Below are 20218 nucleotides of genomic sequence, written 5' to 3'. Positions count from 1 at the left end.
AAACTTCAGATTTATGGGATAGCTCGGGATTTCGTAGGGTTTTTCACTCTAGGATGAAATGTTTGAAGGGTTAGAGAAGACCCACTTCTAAAACACAAAGACTTTTCCATGAGCAGATTTACTAGACTGTGGATGGATTTCTTTCGTACTTTCATAATCATCCTTGTTAGGGTTAGCTGGGCAAACAGGGATATAAAATATTCTCTTGAGTAAATTTAAGGCTTTTGGATAAAGTTGGGAAAAATGGCTCATTTTCTCGTGCGTATATATGATTATCATAATAACGGGAACCATGGATAATAATGGGTAAACAGCGGGAAAATGATTTCTTGGTTGGATAGACATTAAGGCTTTTCGAAAAAGGTGGTGGAAAGTGGCTAACTTTCTCTCATGCTTATGTGATCATCCTGAAATCGGAATCAACGGATGGTGATTGTAGGTAAAATATAGTAAATAAAGGAAAGGAAAGGAAACTCTCTTGGAAAGAAGTTCATTTTTTCCATATTTGATTGAAATGGCTAACTTTTGTTCGTGCACATATAATTTATAGATATTGGGAGAAATGTATAATAATGGGCAAATAAAGGATGATAAAAACTCTTGGGCAAACGGCATGCATATACGATGAATATTGTGATCAATGGATAACAGGGTAAAATAGGGTAAATAAGGAGAGGTTCTCTTGGACAAAAGTTAGTTTTTTTCCATTTTCGGAAAAAATTGCTAACTTTTGCTCATGCATATATAATTTCCAGATATTGGGAGATGTGGTAATAATGGACAAATAAAGGATGGCAAAAATTCTCTCTGGCAAATACATACATGATTATCCTGATATTGGGTGCAATGAATAAAATAGGGTAGAAAAGGTAATATTCGCTGGGACAAAGGGTAAAGTTTCTGAGGGTAAATTGGGATTCACTCTGTACTCACATCTGTAAGCCTCATTTCTTCACCGTCATCTACATTGGGGATTTCAATTTTTCCCTGGGATACGAAGTGGTAATCATAAATATCGTCGCTGAGGAGGCACATTGCTATTGTTTCAGGGGATTACGTCAAAGAAATAACAAAAGTATGAATATTAGCTAACTGTAATCTTTTTAAATGGGAATATAAAAGGGGAACGTGAATAAAATGTCTAAAAAAAACGTGACGTGATTATTTTGACAGCACTGAACTCCCTTTAATGCAAATAGTTCTGTAACGGAAATATAAATACTCATTTAATCGGCGGTATAGGATGGAGTTATCCGCCTTGAAATATAACAACGCTTTTCTGTTTTAGACGAGCATAATCTATTTATATGAACTATTTATTCATAAACATAGATTATAAACATAATCTATTTATATTCATTGTAATAATCAGTTTCGAACTTTGCAGTTGCTGATCTGCTTGGTTCGAAACGAATACATTGATGGCCATATTAATCCAGACAAAAGTAAAGATGACAAAATATATCTTCATAGTTTAAATGGGACAATCTCTTTCTAATTACGTCTTATTGTCAACGTCTATGTTGTAGATCATCACTGCGAAAAGATTTTCCAGTATCACTGCAGATCATAAAATCAGTTACTATATCAATGATCCCATACTCATGGCAATCTGCCTATCACTTTAATTCCATCGAAATCACATTCTTATCACATATATGGACGAGATTGTCAGAGCATAAAACATGAAACCTTTGCAATTATTTCAGGAAATAGCCAAATTAATTCATTCTTCGCTTGCAGTAGAATTGTCTTTTAACGGGTAGACAGTTTAAACTGAAAGCTGGCATGTTCCTGCTTTCTTATACATCTTCTTCGATTGCATAATACATTCAAATGGTTAAATTCTCGTTACTTTATTTGCATATGGGTGTTCACTTCTGTGCTTCATATAATATATTTATATATATATACATATACATACACTCAGTGATCACTGAACTGACCGCCCAATTCGTAATGGACTATGACGCATAGCTCGCAGTATAAAAAGCTGAACAGATTCGTACGATAGAATAGTGATAATTTGCATCTGGTCGTGCAAGCCAAAGTGGCTAATTAGCAGTTATGGGACGTAATAAAGATATCTGGGGGGAGTCAAAAGGGCATAATTGTGGAGCTCGTGCATCGGGTGCTTCCATATCGGAAACGGCACGTATTTTCGGTTGCTCACGGCCCACTGTGGTTAAGGTATACAAAGACTGGTGTCGAACCAGTCAAACTACCTCCTGCAGACAGAACTGTAAAGGTTTACGGAAGTTGGATGTTCGTGACAAGCGAAGGGTAGAGCGCGTTGTATGGGCTCAATGGCAGGTCACTTTTCTTCAGTTAACATCGCAATACTGGGGAATGGAAGAAAAATATCCCAAATGACGATGTGCCGCACACTCAGGCGTATGGGGTCCCACAGCAGACGACTCAAGATACACCCTTTCCTCACCGCTGATCATCGTCGACAGCGAATACTGTAGTGTCAATAACAAGCTGATTGGACACTGAAGGACTGGGAAGGAGCGTGCTGGTCGGATGAGTCCAAATATCTGTGTGTGGTGGAAGAAACATGAGTCCATGGACCCACCATGCATGGTGACTACTGTCCAGGTAGGTGTCGGTGGTTTCTTTATATGGGACATGTTTTTCTGGCAAGAACTAGAACGCCACTGGTGCGTACCTACCAAAGTTTCACTGGTGAGGTCTACTTGCATCTCTTAGGGGGCCATGTGTACCCTATCATGCTGCATTTTTCCCAGGACAGAAACGGGATCTTCAAAAGATGATAATGAGCGTTGTCGTCTGAACCACACCGTGCACGAGTGGTTCGAGGAACACAGTGAAGCGATCATCCATCTTGATTGGCCTCCAAATTCGCCTGACCTCAATCCAACTGAACATCTGTGGAATGTTTTTGAACAGGAAGTGAGGTGTATGAATATGCAACCGTCATCTCTTCCGACACTGTGGAAAGACTTGAAGGCAACATGGCTTCATATCCCTACAGATGTCTTCAGACATCTAGTGGAGTCAATGCCTAAGCGAATAGCGGTTGTTATCCGTGCGAATTGTTGCCAAATACGGTATTAGGTGTATGGTCATAATTCAGCGATCACTGAGAGCATATACATACAAATACTGAGATAAAATTCATACAAAAATAGTGTAATAAAAATATTTCTCTTAGAAATATCCTAAAAAGATCATTTTACAAACACTTCACTATGCTGTTATACATTTAAATAAAAGTAACTCAATTCACCACAGAATATGAACTTTAAGTATGAGATAAATAATAGATATTAATATTTGAATATGAATTAATACAAAGGTAAAGCCAAATAACACCTTAAGGATTGTTATTTGGCTTTACCTGTATTAATTCGTATGTCCGAGATCTCGGGTTTTCCATCTAGCAAATAGGCGTATCGATCAGAGAGTTCAAACAATTTAAGACATAATGTACTATTTCTGTAAGTTGTAATTTCCAAATCTGCAAGTAGCTGACATACTATGTATACACAAGCGAATGCCCTCCCACACACATAAATTCAATGAATCCAAATTAACTTACGCCCATATTTTGGTCTTTCCTTATTCAAGCGACATCACCCTACACAATCGAGAGATATCACATATATATATCTATACATATATGTGTAATTTTTTTTTATTATTATTATTTATTTTTATTTTTATTTTTTAGGTCCTAGCCACTGAAATCTCAGGAAATTAGGTGGCAGGACCTACCAGAGTGAACTAAAGACTATCGGGTACCTGGACTGCGTCCACTGGGCCTAAGTGGGGCAACGTTGGGACTCAGCAGAGCTCCAGCGGCTAAATGGCCAGAGGAACAACGGTACAAAACACCACACTTCCATAATCCCACTTTTAAATCTCTGGCCTTCCCAGTGAACTGGTACACCCACAATAAAAGCAACGCGGAGATGGGGGAAACCCCTGGTGCCGTTAGACACTTACTATGTATGCTGCTTTTGGATAACCCGAAAATGAAAATGTTTCTAGTTTTTTTGTATTGATTTCTATTACTTATCTCATGTAATAGAAATAATTTATTCTATAAACACTCAATGAATATTTAATCAAGATAACTGACACTGGTATACAATCGCAGGTTGTACCTAAATTTCAAAATAATACTAGTATAAACAAAAATCATCCCCGAAATGTTATCACCTTGTCGCGGTGAGTATCCTGATGACCCAGAGAGCTATGCTGACGGTAGCTAGACTACTGGTAGAGCCACTCTAGCCAGACAAGTCAAATGGTAGGGATCAGACGAAGAGTAACATACTAGTCCTCCAGGTTGGGGGCTGTGCGGGAAGCCCCATGTAAAAAAGAAAATAAAAACTCATAAAGCTCAAAGAGGAAAACCGGACGGACAAAGGGATGCGACTCGGACTGGAAAAAGGAAACGAAAAGGAATAACGGACATTTTAAATATTGCAACATGGAACATAAGAGGAGGATTAGGATATAAAGAAATCGAACTACTTAAACATTTAAAACAGAAGAAAGTAAATATAGCAGTAATAACAGAAACAAAGAAAAAATTAAAAGGTACAAAAGATTATGATTTTTATATAATGATATACAGTGGAGTAGATCAAAAGGAAAGAGCTAGTGGAGGGGTACCAATATTAATAGATCGGAAATGGAAAACCAAAATACAGAGCTACACATTTATAAATAACAGAATAATAATAGCAAGATTTAAATTAGACAGAGGCTATTTATGTATATGGAATTTATGCTCCAGAAGATGGAAAAGAGGAAGAAACAGATAAATTTTATTTAGAGTTACAAAAAGAACTAGATAAGAACTAGATGTAGTTATTTTGGGAGATTATAATGCTCGGTTAGGGAATAAGCCAATAAAAAATATTATGGGATGTTATGGAGAAAATAAAGTAAATGTAAAAGTATATAAATTAAGAGATTTTGCAACATTTAATAATTTAAAGATAACAAATTCCTTTTTTCAGAAAACGTGATATACAATAATATACATGGTCGGCAAGAGGTACACAATCGATAATAGACTGTGTAATAGTAAATCAAAAATTAGCAAAACAATGTCGAGCTACTAGGGTGTTTAGAGGATATGATATTAATTCAAATCATTTTTAGTGGCTTCAAAAATAGAGTTATGGGCTAAATGGAAAAAGAGAAAAGCTATTAAACAGGGAAGGAGGAGTTGGGTTATAAAGTATATCTACTTCAAGAAGAAAGTATACAAAATTTTTATATGAAAAAAAAAGGATTAAAGACGAAATAAGTAAAACATCGGAGAAAGAACAAATAGAAGAAGAATGGAATAATATACGAAATATAATTCAAAAGATAGCAAAAGAGACACTAGGACAATTCAGGAAAAACTATAAGAAGAGGCGGGGTATAGATATGGAATGAAGAAATAGCTAAAGAAGTACAATATTTATGGTTCTGAAACATGAATACCGAAACAAAGAGACATTAATAGAATACAAGCTGCAGAAATGAAGTTTTTAAGATATGTTAAAGGATGTACAAAATTAGATAAAATATCAAACGTAAATATTAGAAAGGAATTAAAGATTTACTCAATTAATGGAAAAATTATAGAATATAGACAAAGATGGAAAGAACATGTAGAAAGAATGGAAGATAATAGATTCCCTAAATTAGCTTATACATATAGAGCAAAAGGAAAACGAGACAGAGGAAGACGAAAGAAAAGATAGGCAGACCTCTTCGAGATCGAAAAAGGCGGATCGCCTAATCCATGAAGGAAGGTAAGATAAGATAAACAAAAATTAATCCGACTTAAGAACACAATGTAAATATTAAAGCAAGAAAGTTAAATAAAACTAATTATTATTTAAAGAGTAAATCCAGTTCTTCCCTCAACAGTAGAATTTTAAATATTAAATTTAAAATTCGCTGTATTAAAATTACAATTCGCTTAGTAAACATGAAGCCAAACTGAAAATGTCATCCAAGCAGTAAATTCAATCATCTCAACAATGATTGAATGCGGGGGTTATTTTGAATTCGAGCTAAAGCCATGAGGCGCAGTGTATTGTATCGGTTACAAGGATAAAATCTGTGGTCTCATTTTCTGTACTTCTGGATGAAAAGCTCCCTATTTGAGAGAAACCATACAACAGTCGTAAGAGATCAATATGGTCAGAGTGTGAAAACAGTTCCATCCGCAGAGATAGGAATTCAAAGCTTTTCCACAGAGTATGGAAGAATAATAGTATTAGAATAAGCCATATAGTGCAAGGACACTAAGAAGACTTTTTTTTCTGTACCTTCCAAAAGAAAAGTAAAAATGAAAAAAATAAAAAGAAAAAGAAAAATAATAATTATCGTAACTATGGTGAGGGTGGGGAACTATCCCATAGACCAAGATTCTTATCACAATGTCGAATTAGAATTCATTGTTCAAACTTCAAGTAAAAGAACCACGAACAAAGGGAACCACGAAGAATATATATATCCCATATTTATAATGAATAAATATGGGATATATTTAAGATGAAACCACCTTAAATGATAACATAGAGTATCTTTTACTTTCTCAAGTTTGATTATAGAGACTTTAGGTATCATTTGAATTCTTTTCAATGGGACTAACTGGCATTTGTTGATGTTGGAGGTTTTACGGCGCAACAGCAGCTAAATGCCATTATGCGCCAAACAACTGGCATTTCTAATAGGTATAAACTATAAATGTTCACGAAAATAATGTTATTAGGATAAACCTAAACGGATAACAAAAAATTAACTTAATTTCAGAAAATATATTTTCATGGGATAATATAATCAGGAGGCCCTGAAATGTAAATTAGTGCAAAAGTTTCCCATGGAATTAGGCACAAAACAGCAGATTGAAAAAAAAGAACAATAAGTTTGCAGTAAGATAGTATTAGTAACACCATTGACGACCACAAACATATAGCTAATAACTCAAATTAACTGGGAAGAGAACGATTTTGGAATTCTGTGCCAAGACCATGAGGCTTCCGCAACGATATTGATGAAGTTGTTGCAAATGCGATGCCAGAGTTTGCAGAATTACAGAGAATGGGGTGACTAGCAGTAATAACTAGGATATATCACCAATACCCAAATAAATAAATTAAAAAAATCAGATGATCTGAAATATGATAGTGAGGTTTACTCTGTGCACTGTATTGGACATCGATCTCAAATCTGTGACTGAATTTTTTGACATCCTTCTTTTTAGAGATTACTTATTGGAAATTGAAACTAGGGAAGCAGTGGCCATAACAATCAGTATACCTACTGGGAGTTCGGTGTATCACCTATATTCACCCATCTCAGGAATAGATTATAATGCTACGAAAATTTAAGTAAAAAAGAGAAATAAACGTTACTGCAAGAAAAAGTTCAAACATAAACTTTCATTGAAAATTTTAATTTCATCAAAAATTAAAAGATTTCAAGATTTCGTTAACACGATGCGTACTGAAATTTCAAATTTGCATTATATAAAATTACATGATGCGAATTCGAAAGTACCGACTAAATAATTCATATTGCAAAGGTGAGCTATATTTACCTTTTAGATTCTCTATGCCATTAGACATCACTTGGTAGAAAATATGGTAGGATCGCTCAAGGGTCTGTTGGGAAATCACACGGGCTTTTTCCAGCAAATCTACGAATAAAGATAATTTAATGATTCGACAGCTTGTAATAAACAAAAGAACTTCTTTAATTAAAATTGAGCATTAATAAAATACACCATATTTCATGCAAGTAAGTACTTTCTATAATTTAGAGGTGTAATATTTTAAAATATCATCCACTTACTGCTTGCTGTTATTTTACGGTTAACACAGTTGATATTAGCGGTGTGAAACTACAAAATATTTTGAATTACTGAAATATTTGCACATTATAGATATAACCTCTGAAGAAAGGATGAGAATTTTCTTTGCTTTCCGTGTGTAATTATTTTGAGAATAATTACGCTACAAATTTATTATATATTACTTTCCATTTAGTTTTCATTGTCTATTTTATATTATATCCAAATTGATGCGATGTTATCAAAAGAACAAAGAACGAAAGGCGAAGATTTGATTTCCATGTTGATCTTGTACTAATGTTCTAAATTTGCGTTAAAACACAATGAATTTGAATCATTGTTTTAATATTATATCGGGAAAGATGTTTAAGATATCTGCTAAGTGAATAAACATCCTGCTACTGTATAACTAGTGATTTGGATTATCTTCCTTTCGGTCTTCTGTGGCTTAAAATCTCTTGCCTCTATTGTTCTTCCAATTCCGCTAATCACTTGGAACTCTTTGACTTCCTCTCTTTGAAACTTGACTTTCTCCAGCTTTCCTAAAAGTTTGGTAATTTTCCTTGGTGATTTTAATGCAATCAGTAATGATCTCGCACAGATTGTTCATTTACCTACCAGACGATCGTAACCACATAACCAACTTGATCTTTTTCTCACAAACCACTTCAGAACACGGTCGAGGTGAGTTGTCCTCTGGGCACCTCAGATCCACTCAAAGTCCTTAATTGTTGATTCCAGGTGGAAAATTCTCCAGTGGGAAAACATACCTTAGTTATTTTAAATTCTTCTGAAATTTAATCCTGACTTATATCTCACGAAAAGGAGTTTTCTGCTCCTACGCTTATATTCGGCGACACTGATTATAGGCACGATCACATATCTCTATTGGGGATTACCCTGACTTCTAATCTCTCTTGGCGTAAACACATCACAAATATTTCTTCCTCTGCATCTAAAAAACTTGGTTTTCTCTTTCGCTTTCGGCATTATTTTTCTTCTAAACAGCTACTCTCTCTCTCTCTGCAAAAATCTCAAATCCGCCTTACAATGAAACATTGGTCTCACATCCGCAGCAGTGCTCCATAAACTCTCTCAGACTTCTATTCTCTATTTAAAAGAGGGCAGTTAACTAACTGATTAATTAATGATTAATGAGATTGATTAATGAGCCAGCTACTGGAATGAGTACAGAGAAAGGCAAAGATACAAAGAGATTGGTGAGTGGAACAAAGGGTTGCACTTACAAAAAACAAAAGGCTTTAGTTCTGCAAATTGCAGCGTCTGAAGGCTAGGCACCTGCGAAGTAATCTGATTTCAGATGCATAAGGCCTTGAATGATTTGAGCAAGCTTAATGCTGATAAGATTCTTCTTCTTGCTTAAATTACGCACCTGAGGGAGTATAAATTCAAATTGAGGAAAGACAGTTGTAGAATAGATGTGCGAAAATTTGCCTTTAGCCAGCGGGTGGTTGATTGCTGGAACAAACTTCCACCTGTCGTTGTGAAAGTTGATAGCTTAAATAAATTCAAGGCTAAACTAGGCAAACTTTTGGAGTGAATGGCTCGGCGAAATGGGAAGTGTTTTTTTTTTTTTTTTTGGCTGATGCTGTATAAGCTTTCTTTCTTGCATAATATGCCTCTACTAATGATAATCCTCTTGCAAAGATTCTCCATTCTTTGTCTCATGGATGCTCTGTTTCTGTTATGCTGCCTTTTCTTTAGATACTTCCATGGGCACTGTTCTTCTGAATTGACTTCGATAATTCCGGCTCTCTTTAAAACTGTGCAGCAACCAGTCAGCATCCTTTATTGTCCAACCTCAAACTCACAGAACCAACGTCTCTTCTTCCTCATTTATTCCTTCAATTTCTGTTTCCTGGAACAATCTCCCTTCATACGTATTTCCTGAATATTCAATTTACAGATATTCAAGTCTAATATCAACAGGTATCTTCTTTCATCTTCTCAATCTCCAACTTTATGCGCGGTAGTAAGTATTATAGGTTCTAATACCTCTCGCGCTTGAGGTGTTCATAAAAAAATATTAAAAATAAAAATTAAATTTAAATTTTCAGATATAGCTTAGCGTAGACAAAACAATGTCTACGTCGATTGCGATCATCTTCTTCTTCTTCAGGTTCCGTGTTCAATTTGAACCTTGGAGGCCATCATTTTCCAGCCAACTCTATCCCTTGCTTTGTGAAATAGTTCTTGTGTCGAAAGATCCTCTGTCCATTCTCTGATGTTATCAAGAATATTCCGGTAATACACTCTATTTTTATTAGTCAAATGAAATACATTTATTGTCATTGTAGCAGGTTCAATGCGTCCACCATGCTGTCCTGTAAATACATGATGACGGGAAAAGAAGCAATGCTGACCAATGTGCTCCCAACGTTTTTCTTTGAGAGCCTCTGTTTTTATACAGCTTTTGTTTTTTCGTTCTGATCGAGTCCCTTATGGATCAAATAGTGGAAGACTGAAGTTGTTGATATTCGCACGAAGCACGTCAGAATCGTATTGAACGTTAGTTATCAGGGGATGCAAAGAAACGGAGATAACTCTATAAATGCGCCCTTCAGTCTTGAATCGGAAAAATTCTTAGTGATTATCTTCTCCTTTATGAACGTCGCACTGAGCAGATTGGACACTATGATTGTTTTCATTACTAGTTGAGACAAACTATACTCCGTTTCACCCAAAGAAAAGCCTGTCTTAACCAGAGACACCTGTTTTATACAATCCTTATAACAGAGGTTATGTGAAAGCCGCATTTCTCTATAGGGCTTCATTTCTTAGTTATTCATTTTTAAAAAATGATTAAAGACCTTACAACCGCCTTGTGTTTTTCATAGTTTGAAAATTATATCTGATTATTCTTTGACTGACTCCATCAAAAAGCTGCAACGCCAAAAATAAAACGTTATTCCTTAAAAACGATTGCTAGCTGGGCTAAAGCTATCACCTATCATGTACACAAAAACGTTTCAAACCAAGGTCGACAGCGTTTATTAGTTACTTTAAAAATAAGGATTAGAGATCAGCCTATCATAATTTCACATAAGTGTCTCTATTTAAATAAAATGCAATAGTTCCATAAAATTTACATTTATGGAACTAGTAGAATTCAGTGTCAATCCATTAAAAATGATATTGTTCCAGGGAAAGGTAATTAGCAAGGTGAAAAGAATTATCCAATGTTTTTTCTTTAAATTTATTCAATTCACTGTTTTCCAGTTCAATGAAGATGTACACTTCAACATAGAAGGCAATTTTAATATAAAAATTTATCTTCTAAGATTAAGAGTAAACTTACATGTCTCAATATCGGCACCAGCCAGTTTGCCCATGGGACCGAAGTGGATACGGATGAACTTACCCTAGAAGGTAAGAGAAAGCTCGTTAGTGAAATACTGACGTCAATTGGGTAAAAAAATAATTATAAAAAGAAATATCATATTTCGCATTTACGTTTCTTTAGTGACTAGAAAAGTTTAACTATAGCAAATTAAATTCCTATTCTAAAGTTTTTAATAATACTTAAAAAAAAAAGGTTAATGAAGGTGGAAGTTTATGTTATGAGCAAACTCTAAAATTGAGTAAATCGAATTTTATACTAAAATGGCGGTGAAATAAAAGAATAGAATGGATTAAGAACTGCACCATAAGGACGTTAACACTAAAACTAATTAATAAAAATCACATTTAATAGGATTAGATATTAACGTTGAAATTTGACAATTCCATGTTAAACTAATAAGATAACTGGTTTAATAAGATAACTACAAATATTTTTTGGAAGGATAAATCTTAAAAGCATCTATCAACAGAAAATTGTGACGAAATACATTGATTTCAAAAATTAAAGGAATCTTGGACCAAGAAAGGCTGGGAAAAAAATGTTTACTAGTATAGAAAACCAGTAATGACTTCCTGTCATATCGCTTAACATTAAATGGTTACTTTCTACAACATTAAAGGCATGTCATTTCTTCCGATTTTGGTTGCAAATGAACGATGAAGAAGGTCCTTTAAAAACCTCCATCCAGCAGATGTGTTAATATGGAAAACAACAGACCAGCGTTGGATATGCTAAGAGACACTTAATATCGAAACACTTGGATAACGCTTAATATCGAAACACTTGGATAACACTTGGTATCGAAAGAATCACTGTCAGACATAAATACAATTACCCAAAAGTTTAACAAAAATGCAATAACCAAAATGGAAAATGAGTCCAGTCCCACAACGATTCTACAGGAATTTCATCATTAAGATTTTTATGGGACCTCATCTGTTAACAGCCCATTAATTATAAGATTGGATTGAAAATATCATCTGTATTGGTGCTCAGGACTTCGAAATTTTAACTCTGAACATCTTTTTATTTACAAATCTGTGGGCATCCTCTGGTGTAGCCTAGTTCGGCCCGAAGCGTGCACACATTGCAAATAATCAAAATGATTACAATAACTGCATTTACAAAAAAATATATCATTTATGTACAGTTGAAATATCAAAGAACTGAATACTCAGGATTGAAATATAAATAACCTATATAGGCGAGCTGCGCACCATTTAATCACTATTCGGAACACAATCTGGAAATTTCCAATGGCAATGAGCTAAGAAAGCAACAGTCCAAAACAAATAGTAGGTGTTTGGACAACTGAAAAGGATTACGTGAAGTACTACTCAGTGTAAGGTCCTAGAGACCAGTTTACATTTACAGCCAACACTAATATACGCCTGCTGTCTTGGAGGAATAGTGTCATGCTCTAGAGTTTTTTATTATGAAAATCCCAAACACGAGAGGTATTAGAACCTATAGTACTTAGTATCATACATGGGTTGAAAGTTGAGAAGATGAAAGAAAATACTTGTTGGCATCAGACTTGAACTTCTGTAGGGTGTAACTTCCAGGAAATACTTACGAAGGAAAGTTGTTCCAGAAAATGGAAGTTGAATGAATAAATGAGGAAGAAGAAAATTTGGTTCTGTGAGTTTGAAGTTGGACAGTAAAAGGTTGTCGACTGGTTGCAGCACGTGTTCGGACTGGTTTGGAAGAGAGAGCGGGAATTATAGAAGTCAATTCAGAAGAACAATACCCATGGAAGTATCTGTAGAAAAGACACGCAGCAGAAACAGTACGTCTATGAGGCAGCGAGTGAAGAGACTCTGTTAGAGATGAATCATGAATTAACCTAACTGCCCTCTTCTGATTGGAATCTAGAAGCCTGAGAGAGATTTTGGGGGCACCACCAGATGTGGGAACAATATTCCATGGTCGGGCGGATTTGCGATTTATACAGAGTTTGGAAGAACAGCTGTTTGGAAGAAAAGTAACGCCGAGAGCGAAAGAGAAAACCAAGTTTTTTAGATGCAGAGGAAGCAATATTTGTAATGTGCTTATGCCAAAAGAGATTAGAAGTCAGGGTAATCTCCAATAAAGATATGTGGTCTTGCTTAGAAATCAGAGTGTCATCATAAGCATACGATGACTTAGATAAGCATAGGAGCAGAAGAATCGTTTTTGTGAGATATAAGACAGACTGAGTTTTAGAATGATTAAAATCAACTAAGTTATCGTTGTCCCATAATTACCTAGTGATCAGCATTTAAAGAATTAATAGTGGATAGTCGAGAAATTGAAGCTGCTTGTACACAGGCAATGTTTCTCAAAGTGGAAGGTGGAATGAAATCCATTAATATAAATGTAATAACTCGATGAACAATCTGTATAATTCAAATAAAAATACTTACGAAACGGGAGGAGTTGTCATTTCTCACGGTCTTAGCGTTACCGAAGGCTTCTAGTACAGGATTGGTCGAAACGACCTGATCCTCTAGGTTACCCTGTAAATGGAAGCGACAATAAAGAGTCAGAAAAAGTTACTTATTATTTCCTGTAAGTATTAAGAATTGTGATTATAGCAAAATAAGTGCTTCGGACATGCAGGCAAAACACACACGTGCAAGCAAAAAATGCAAATAATACTAAATATAGTAAAAGGCGTAAGATATCCGAACTACCTCTAATATTAACTGCTATCCATGGAAGAACATTAAAATTGTTGACTTTAATAAGTCCATTCCAATTTAATAAAGTAAGTTCGGCAAGAATAAATTAAAACTTTACGTTTTCTTAAAGAACGTCACTGTATCATGTCAAATATTTCAAATCAAAGAGGAACTATGCAAGCCCTGTTTTTATTTGAAATTTCTGTAGTCATCGGTCATTTAATTATGAGGATATTATAGCCACCTGATGGGCTGCCAATCGAGTGAAATGTGTTCCACTATATATTTTTCGACTGATTGAAATGTGTTATTCCATGGATGTTGTAAACCTTAATAGTGAAGCAAACTCTTTCGTTAGATGTTATTTCAGTACTGTCTACTTCGTTTTGATAAAGCAGATTATATATTTTTATCTCTTCTACACTAAATATAGCTTCCTTATGATATGCAGAAGATTTATTTTCCGCTGGCCAAGCATTCTAGATATCCATTAATGCTGAAGAAACTAAGAGCTGATTCTAAGAGGATTCTGAAGAAACTAAGAGCTGATTTATATAGATTTTTTTTGGCTAGCTAATAAGCATCTCAGTTAGAATTTTAAGTGCAGCAAGTAAGCAACACACGAAAATAAAATGCTGAGCATGTTAAGTCTACAAATACTGTAACTTCTTTACTAGAATATTAAATTGTGAAGGAAGTTTCAAAAAGAAAAAAAAATCACAAAGTAAAAAGTTTACAAAATAATTTCGTAATCCTCCATTTCATAATACTTAAAAAAACGTCTGTTTAAATAGGCTATGAAAAATTAAACTGAAAAACAGCACAAAACTCAGTTAAGTTTTATTCGCAGATTTTTAAAAAATCATTATGAGAGTCTCAAGGGATTCGTCACTGGTTTAAGGTCTAGCATACAAAAAGCAAGAGCATGTTGCTTTTATCATAAAGAATAGACAAATAATCCATTGGAATTTACTGTAGCATATACCACATAAGTATCAGATTTTATCGATAAAAGATAACCTGGAACTTAAAAGATTCTTAAGCGCACAACTTTCTATTTTACATTGATTTCAGATGAAGTACTTCCGTTGATGACAACCAGAGACTGTCTTGATCTTTTACTACCAAAAAACCACCACTCCATTATATTAGTATACGGGCTTGCCTTTTGAAGTTGCTTGCATTTTCTTTCCTCTGATATGCAGATCGTAAAAGCTGAAAGACGAAGTTTATGTGTAGTTCCTCGATTAGGTGAAAAATATTTTTCAAAGTCTTTTCCTCGCTTTAAATGCATGATCTTGCTTATCAAAATCTTTTCCCTGCCTTACTAAGGTTCACAGGATGCCAAGATAATAATTCACAGTCCCGGAAACAGCTGGTCCCTTCAATTTTCAGAAATTATTCAAAATATGGATTCCAATAACGATATTAAGTTTCAAATTTATTTTCAAGTTTACTCTCAGATTCTTACTGTAAGCTCATCATATCTGTTATCTATAACAAAACTAAATTAAATCAGATTAATCTTTGTTCATGAAATATTAGATGATGAACAGATTCTACTAGAGTAAGATTCTTCTTCACTTGGAAAAAATAACATACGTTGTTTTAATACTATTAATTTTACAAACTGATTTGTTGTCGGTCACTTTATAAATTATTAAAATATCTTAAATATTTCTAACTATTTAAAGTAGAGAAATTGAAACACGGGAAACACTTCGTGCATAAAATGAGGAACATGCTTTTGAAAGGGAAAAAACAGGAGGGCTAGTCTCAAATTTCAAATAAAAAAACAATAATAAATAAACGCACCTTAAGGGATAAAACTTTACAACACCGATAAAGTTATTTGTACATTTTTAATTGAAAAATAAAGTTTAACAAGGTTTAAAAATTATAAAAATTCATTAATAGATGGCTATTTGAATATCATGTTAATAAAGAGGGAAGAAAGGGAGGAACAATCCATTCAGGAGGAAATATTTTTCGGGAGAAAACACAAAACTTCGCACTCGAAACCTTCAATACCTTCTTGTCTGCCTTCTTGTCTTCCTTTTTGCCACCTTTAGGAGTCACGGCACCGACGTTAGCGAAATACGCTAGTACTTTCTTCGTGTTCTCGGTCTTACCGGCACCAGACTCGCCGCTAGTTTGCAAAGAAAGAAATCAATGTTCTGGTGACTATTTTTAACATGGGACGCAGGTTGCCACAAAGGGTACCGGAAGGAGGTAGAATTGGAGGGAGGACTTTCTTCCGGGATGATGGATGTGTGGGTGTGATTGTCCGGGCGTCTAGGTTTTGTGACGTTAGGTGAGAAACTACAGACCAGGAAGGAATCTGTCATGCATGAGTGGATACAGTAAAAAACTTCACATTTTAGTGTGACTCAGTTGAGAAATTGCGGATTTCTTGTGACAGGTTAGTTTTCGGGATATTGCAGCACAGCAGAAGTTTATATTTAAATTGAAAATATTAAACGTTTTGAAGTGATCACAAAACACCTTGTAACTATTTCAATTATCTGGAATAAGGTGGTTTCTTCTCAACGCAATGCTTATCTGGGCACCGTAACCTCGTATATATGAAAATAATATTTAGTAATATTTTCTAGAGATTTTTTTCTCGTCCATTGATCGGAAACTATGTAATATTTCACACAGAAAAAAAAAAAAAAAAAAACGCATGAGGTTCTATTTTTAAGTTTCGCCAAAAACTCAGTATTCAGTTTGGAAATACGAAAGTGGTACAGAAAATCTGATCCGTTATTTTTAACTTTTATCTCAGTAAGCACAGCTACTAGTTCTAATTTTTTGAAGAGCAAAGTAGCAACCGAGAGGAGATAGCTTTGATCACACTGTCCTTAAACCAGTCTGTCAGGTTTATTGAGTGAATTACTCAGCACTAGTTATACTATTTAGCTTATACTTGCAGATTGCAGGTGGAAAATTGGCAGGCTCTATGGAAATCACGGTAGGATTATTTTCAATAATTCTACCTTGATTATACATAGATTTAAAAATGTACGGTTTAAAAATCAATCAAGATATACTCGCTATATAAAACTTTACGTTCCATCAAAGATAACCAGGTCAAAATGGATATTTCATCTCCAAATATACTGGGATCAAAACAGCCAAAATTACCATATGTTATCACCAATCGAAAATAGATATTACTTACTTACTTTTATCGATATTTTGGAATTTTTATTTAAGCAATAAATCCACCTGTACTGAATGTTTAATATAGTTTATACTTTTAAGTATTTCGACTAGATTTTCTCCATAGACTTTCTGGTTGAAAGATTTTGTGGAAACTGGTATTTATAGTCTTTAATTCCCTTCCATAACGTTATCGAACAAATTCAGTTTGGAAGAAAATAGTTAATTAAAAATTGGGCGTTGCTTTCTTAGATGGCCCGGTTTAAAGAAACAAAAAACTCACCCGAAAAAATTTTGAATTTCACGATCCTACAAAAAAAAAGGAAAAACATAATAACTACAGGTGTGTGAGCCTCTGTTCGAATAACCCTAATTTTCCAGGTTTCCCCTATATCATACGCAAGGCAATTATTATTTCAAAGTGCAACGTTAATTTGCTTGCCACCAATTACTAACGAATACAGAATGGAAATGAGGAAGGTCGAACCTAAAACTGAAATGCAACACAAACGCCTATTTGAACAAAATAAATGCAGGTTGCATTTTAAGATTATCTGACGACCTTAAAGTAAAAGTAAGTAAACTGCAGTCATTATCAACGCACAGCAAGATGGAAGCCTCCTCAACAATCCATGTTGAGGAAAATGGACCATAATCTGCCACGCTGGTCCAGTGCGTGTTGGCAGATCGACCGTATTTAGCAGTCATGGAACTGAACCCCGGACTACTCAAAGAGCGTGTGCTACTGCACTCCCGCTCTTGACGACCTTACTTTACAATTATTAAAAAAATAGCGCACTGATAGCTAAATTTCCAGATGGTAAGTTTTTTTTATACGCTTTGTGACTTAAAGAACATGGTGGGAAAAACAACAGTTAGATTTTTCCCCAAAAGGCTTTTGAAAATAATCAGAATGAAAATAATGTTAATGTTTTACAAAAATGTGATAAAATTTATCGCGAAGAAGGAGAAAAGAGATCATCTTGGCAAAATATTCAAAACTTCAACTTCCCATATGTACTTCACAATAGTGATCTCTGATCCATATGGGTTATCTTATATTGCATTTACTAAATAACTGATAACCAACGACGAAACAAGACTGGTGCTGAGATCACAGTAATGAGAAAGCATCATAAATAAATTGGATCGAAATCTAAAAGTTAGTTTCTTAATTGCCTTCAAAGAGTTTACGAATTTAGAATTGATATCTTATAATTTTGCACACTATATTGAGTTTTCACTCTTCAACTATTTTGAAGTTTTCCATAAATACTAATATTTTAAATGGCTAATGCCACTCGTGAAACTGAAAGATCAAAAACTACGGTTTTATGAAAGATTAAAACTGAGGTTTTATGCAAAAAAATAAAAATTATATGAACTTTTTAATTTTGAGAAAAAAAATTCAGATGAGCATTGTAGTCCTGAGAGGATTTCTCAAATTCATTTATCATTTCAGCTGCTGCAAAATAATTTTAAAGAGGAGGATTTAACAAAAGGAAGGAAGGAGGTTTAGGCTGAAGGTTCACAGATAATTTGAGAATGAATATAAAATACATTCAATTGTGCCATTAATTAATTTAAGGTAAAAAAATTAGATTTATTTTAAAATATTTTATACACCGAAACTTAGAATTAAATAAAGAGTGAGTACTTTAAAAGTTGATCCACTATAACAACTGTACTTATTTTTGTCGAAATTTTTTTTTACATTTTACTTTTAAATTTAACTTTTTACATTTTATCAAATGTCAAAAGTTTCAAGTGGAAAAACCGTTATATATTATTTTAATAGAAATTTATTGAAAATAGGAAAGATAGTTTGTGAATTCTCATTAAATTTTTAAAATGGTTTTGATATGTAGTTTAATTAGTGTCAAAATTCTCATAGCGTTTAATTTTATTTGTATATCAGCTAGGGTGATAGAAAGAAAGAAGAAAATTTCACAGTTCGCTATATGAAAATATAAAAGATTAATTCGGTATTAAAAAAGCAAGAACTTCTTATAATGTGACTCACTTCACTGTCTATTTTATTATTAAAGATGAAAGAACTCGTGAGATCCTAAGTTTGTTTAAAAAATCGACTTTACAATTCGAAATAATTCCCGCTCAAGCGTGTCTGTTTTCTAAAATCAAATATAAAACTGATTACAAATTAAATTTAACGTATTTACGTATCCATATCCAAAGTATCATTGATACGAATCCATAGCCTACTACAGGGTGTTTCATAAGTCCCAGACGTTGTCTGTTTTGCTGTCTATTGAGAATCTGATGATAATCCACTATTTCGTTTCGCTTGTTTCAGGTAACATAACAGCTAATACCAGTCCATTTACAGTGGTATAAAGGCTAATAGCAGTGATGTGGTACCACGAGAGGAAACGCACAAACGAAACAGAAAAAGGTGCAAGAAGAATTCAAAGAGAGATTTGGAAAACCAACGCCGTCCAAATCGAATCTTCATCGTTGGGAAAAGAAGGCATTTCAAACTGGAAGTGTGCTGGATGCTCAACGCAGCGGAAGGCCGAAAATTTGTCACCTGGAAATGCAAACTGTTCAAACATCCGTTCTCAAATATTCAAAAACATCATTACGAAAAGGTCTGCAGAGTTGAGTGTTTCGCAAACATCATTATATCCCACAATGAAGCACGACCATAAAATGAAACCGTATAAACTCATGAAAGGAGACTCAAGGCTTGTGACAGATTGCTGCAGCATTCTTTCACTCATCACTAAACATCAAAGGTCATGGTTAGTGATGAGTACGCTGTTTACCTCAGTTTATCTCCATGCAATGTTTACTTTTGGAGTGATGCCAATCCACATTATGTCGATGAAGTGCAAGACCACCCACCACATATTTTGGTTTGGGCGGCATTATCTACCCACCACCTCATTGGTCTTTACTTTTTTTATGGGCTGGTCAATCAGCAGTTATATCTGAATATGTTGGAAAATTGCTTCACACCAGAACTTGAGAGGCGTTGAATAGCCAATGAAATTTATTTTCAGCAGGGCGGAGCACCAGCGTAACATGCGCCTGCAGGTCGAAATTATCTCAACCAAACTTTCCCTAACCAATTGATTGGCAGTTCTTCGCCAACACTTAGGTGGCCAGCGCGCAGTCCCGACATGACGTCAGGTCGGGACATCGGGTTGAGGAACATCGCATGGCATCTAT

General features: G+C 34.5%; 1 protein-coding gene across 8 annotated transcripts in view; it reads right to left on the bottom strand.

Annotated features, from left to right (window-relative positions):
• LOC150082375 (myosin heavy chain, muscle-like) overlaps positions 1 to 20218 on the bottom strand; it is a 121155-nt gene that overhangs the window by 74919 nt on the left and 26018 nt on the right. For 6 of the 8 annotated variants that reach the window (XM_090379253.1, XM_090379247.1, XM_090379249.1 and 3 more), the window contains exons 6-9: positions 15893 to 16010; positions 13604 to 13696; positions 11154 to 11217; positions 7583 to 7681 (exon numbers count right to left, since the gene is read on the bottom strand). In XM_090379253.1, coding sequence (XP_090235379.1) covers positions 7583 to 7681; positions 11154 to 11217; positions 13604 to 13696; positions 15893 to 16010 — 374 coding nt within the window. Of the gene's footprint in view, positions 1 to 933; positions 1038 to 7582; positions 7682 to 11153; positions 11218 to 13603; positions 13697 to 15892; positions 16011 to 20218 lie in introns of all 8 variants that reach the window. The other 2 variants (XM_090379251.1, XM_090379246.1) reach the window with 1 other exon arrangement.

Source organism: Mastigoproctus giganteus, chromosome 8, assembly GCF_048544385.1.
Source record: "Mastigoproctus giganteus isolate SK-2022 chromosome 8, ASM4854438v1, whole genome shotgun sequence".
NCBI lineage: Eukaryota > Metazoa > Arthropoda > Arachnida > Uropygi > Thelyphonidae > Mastigoproctus > Mastigoproctus giganteus.
Note: the sequence above shows the minus strand (reverse complement) of the source record. Positions and strands in the feature narration are given on the sequence as shown.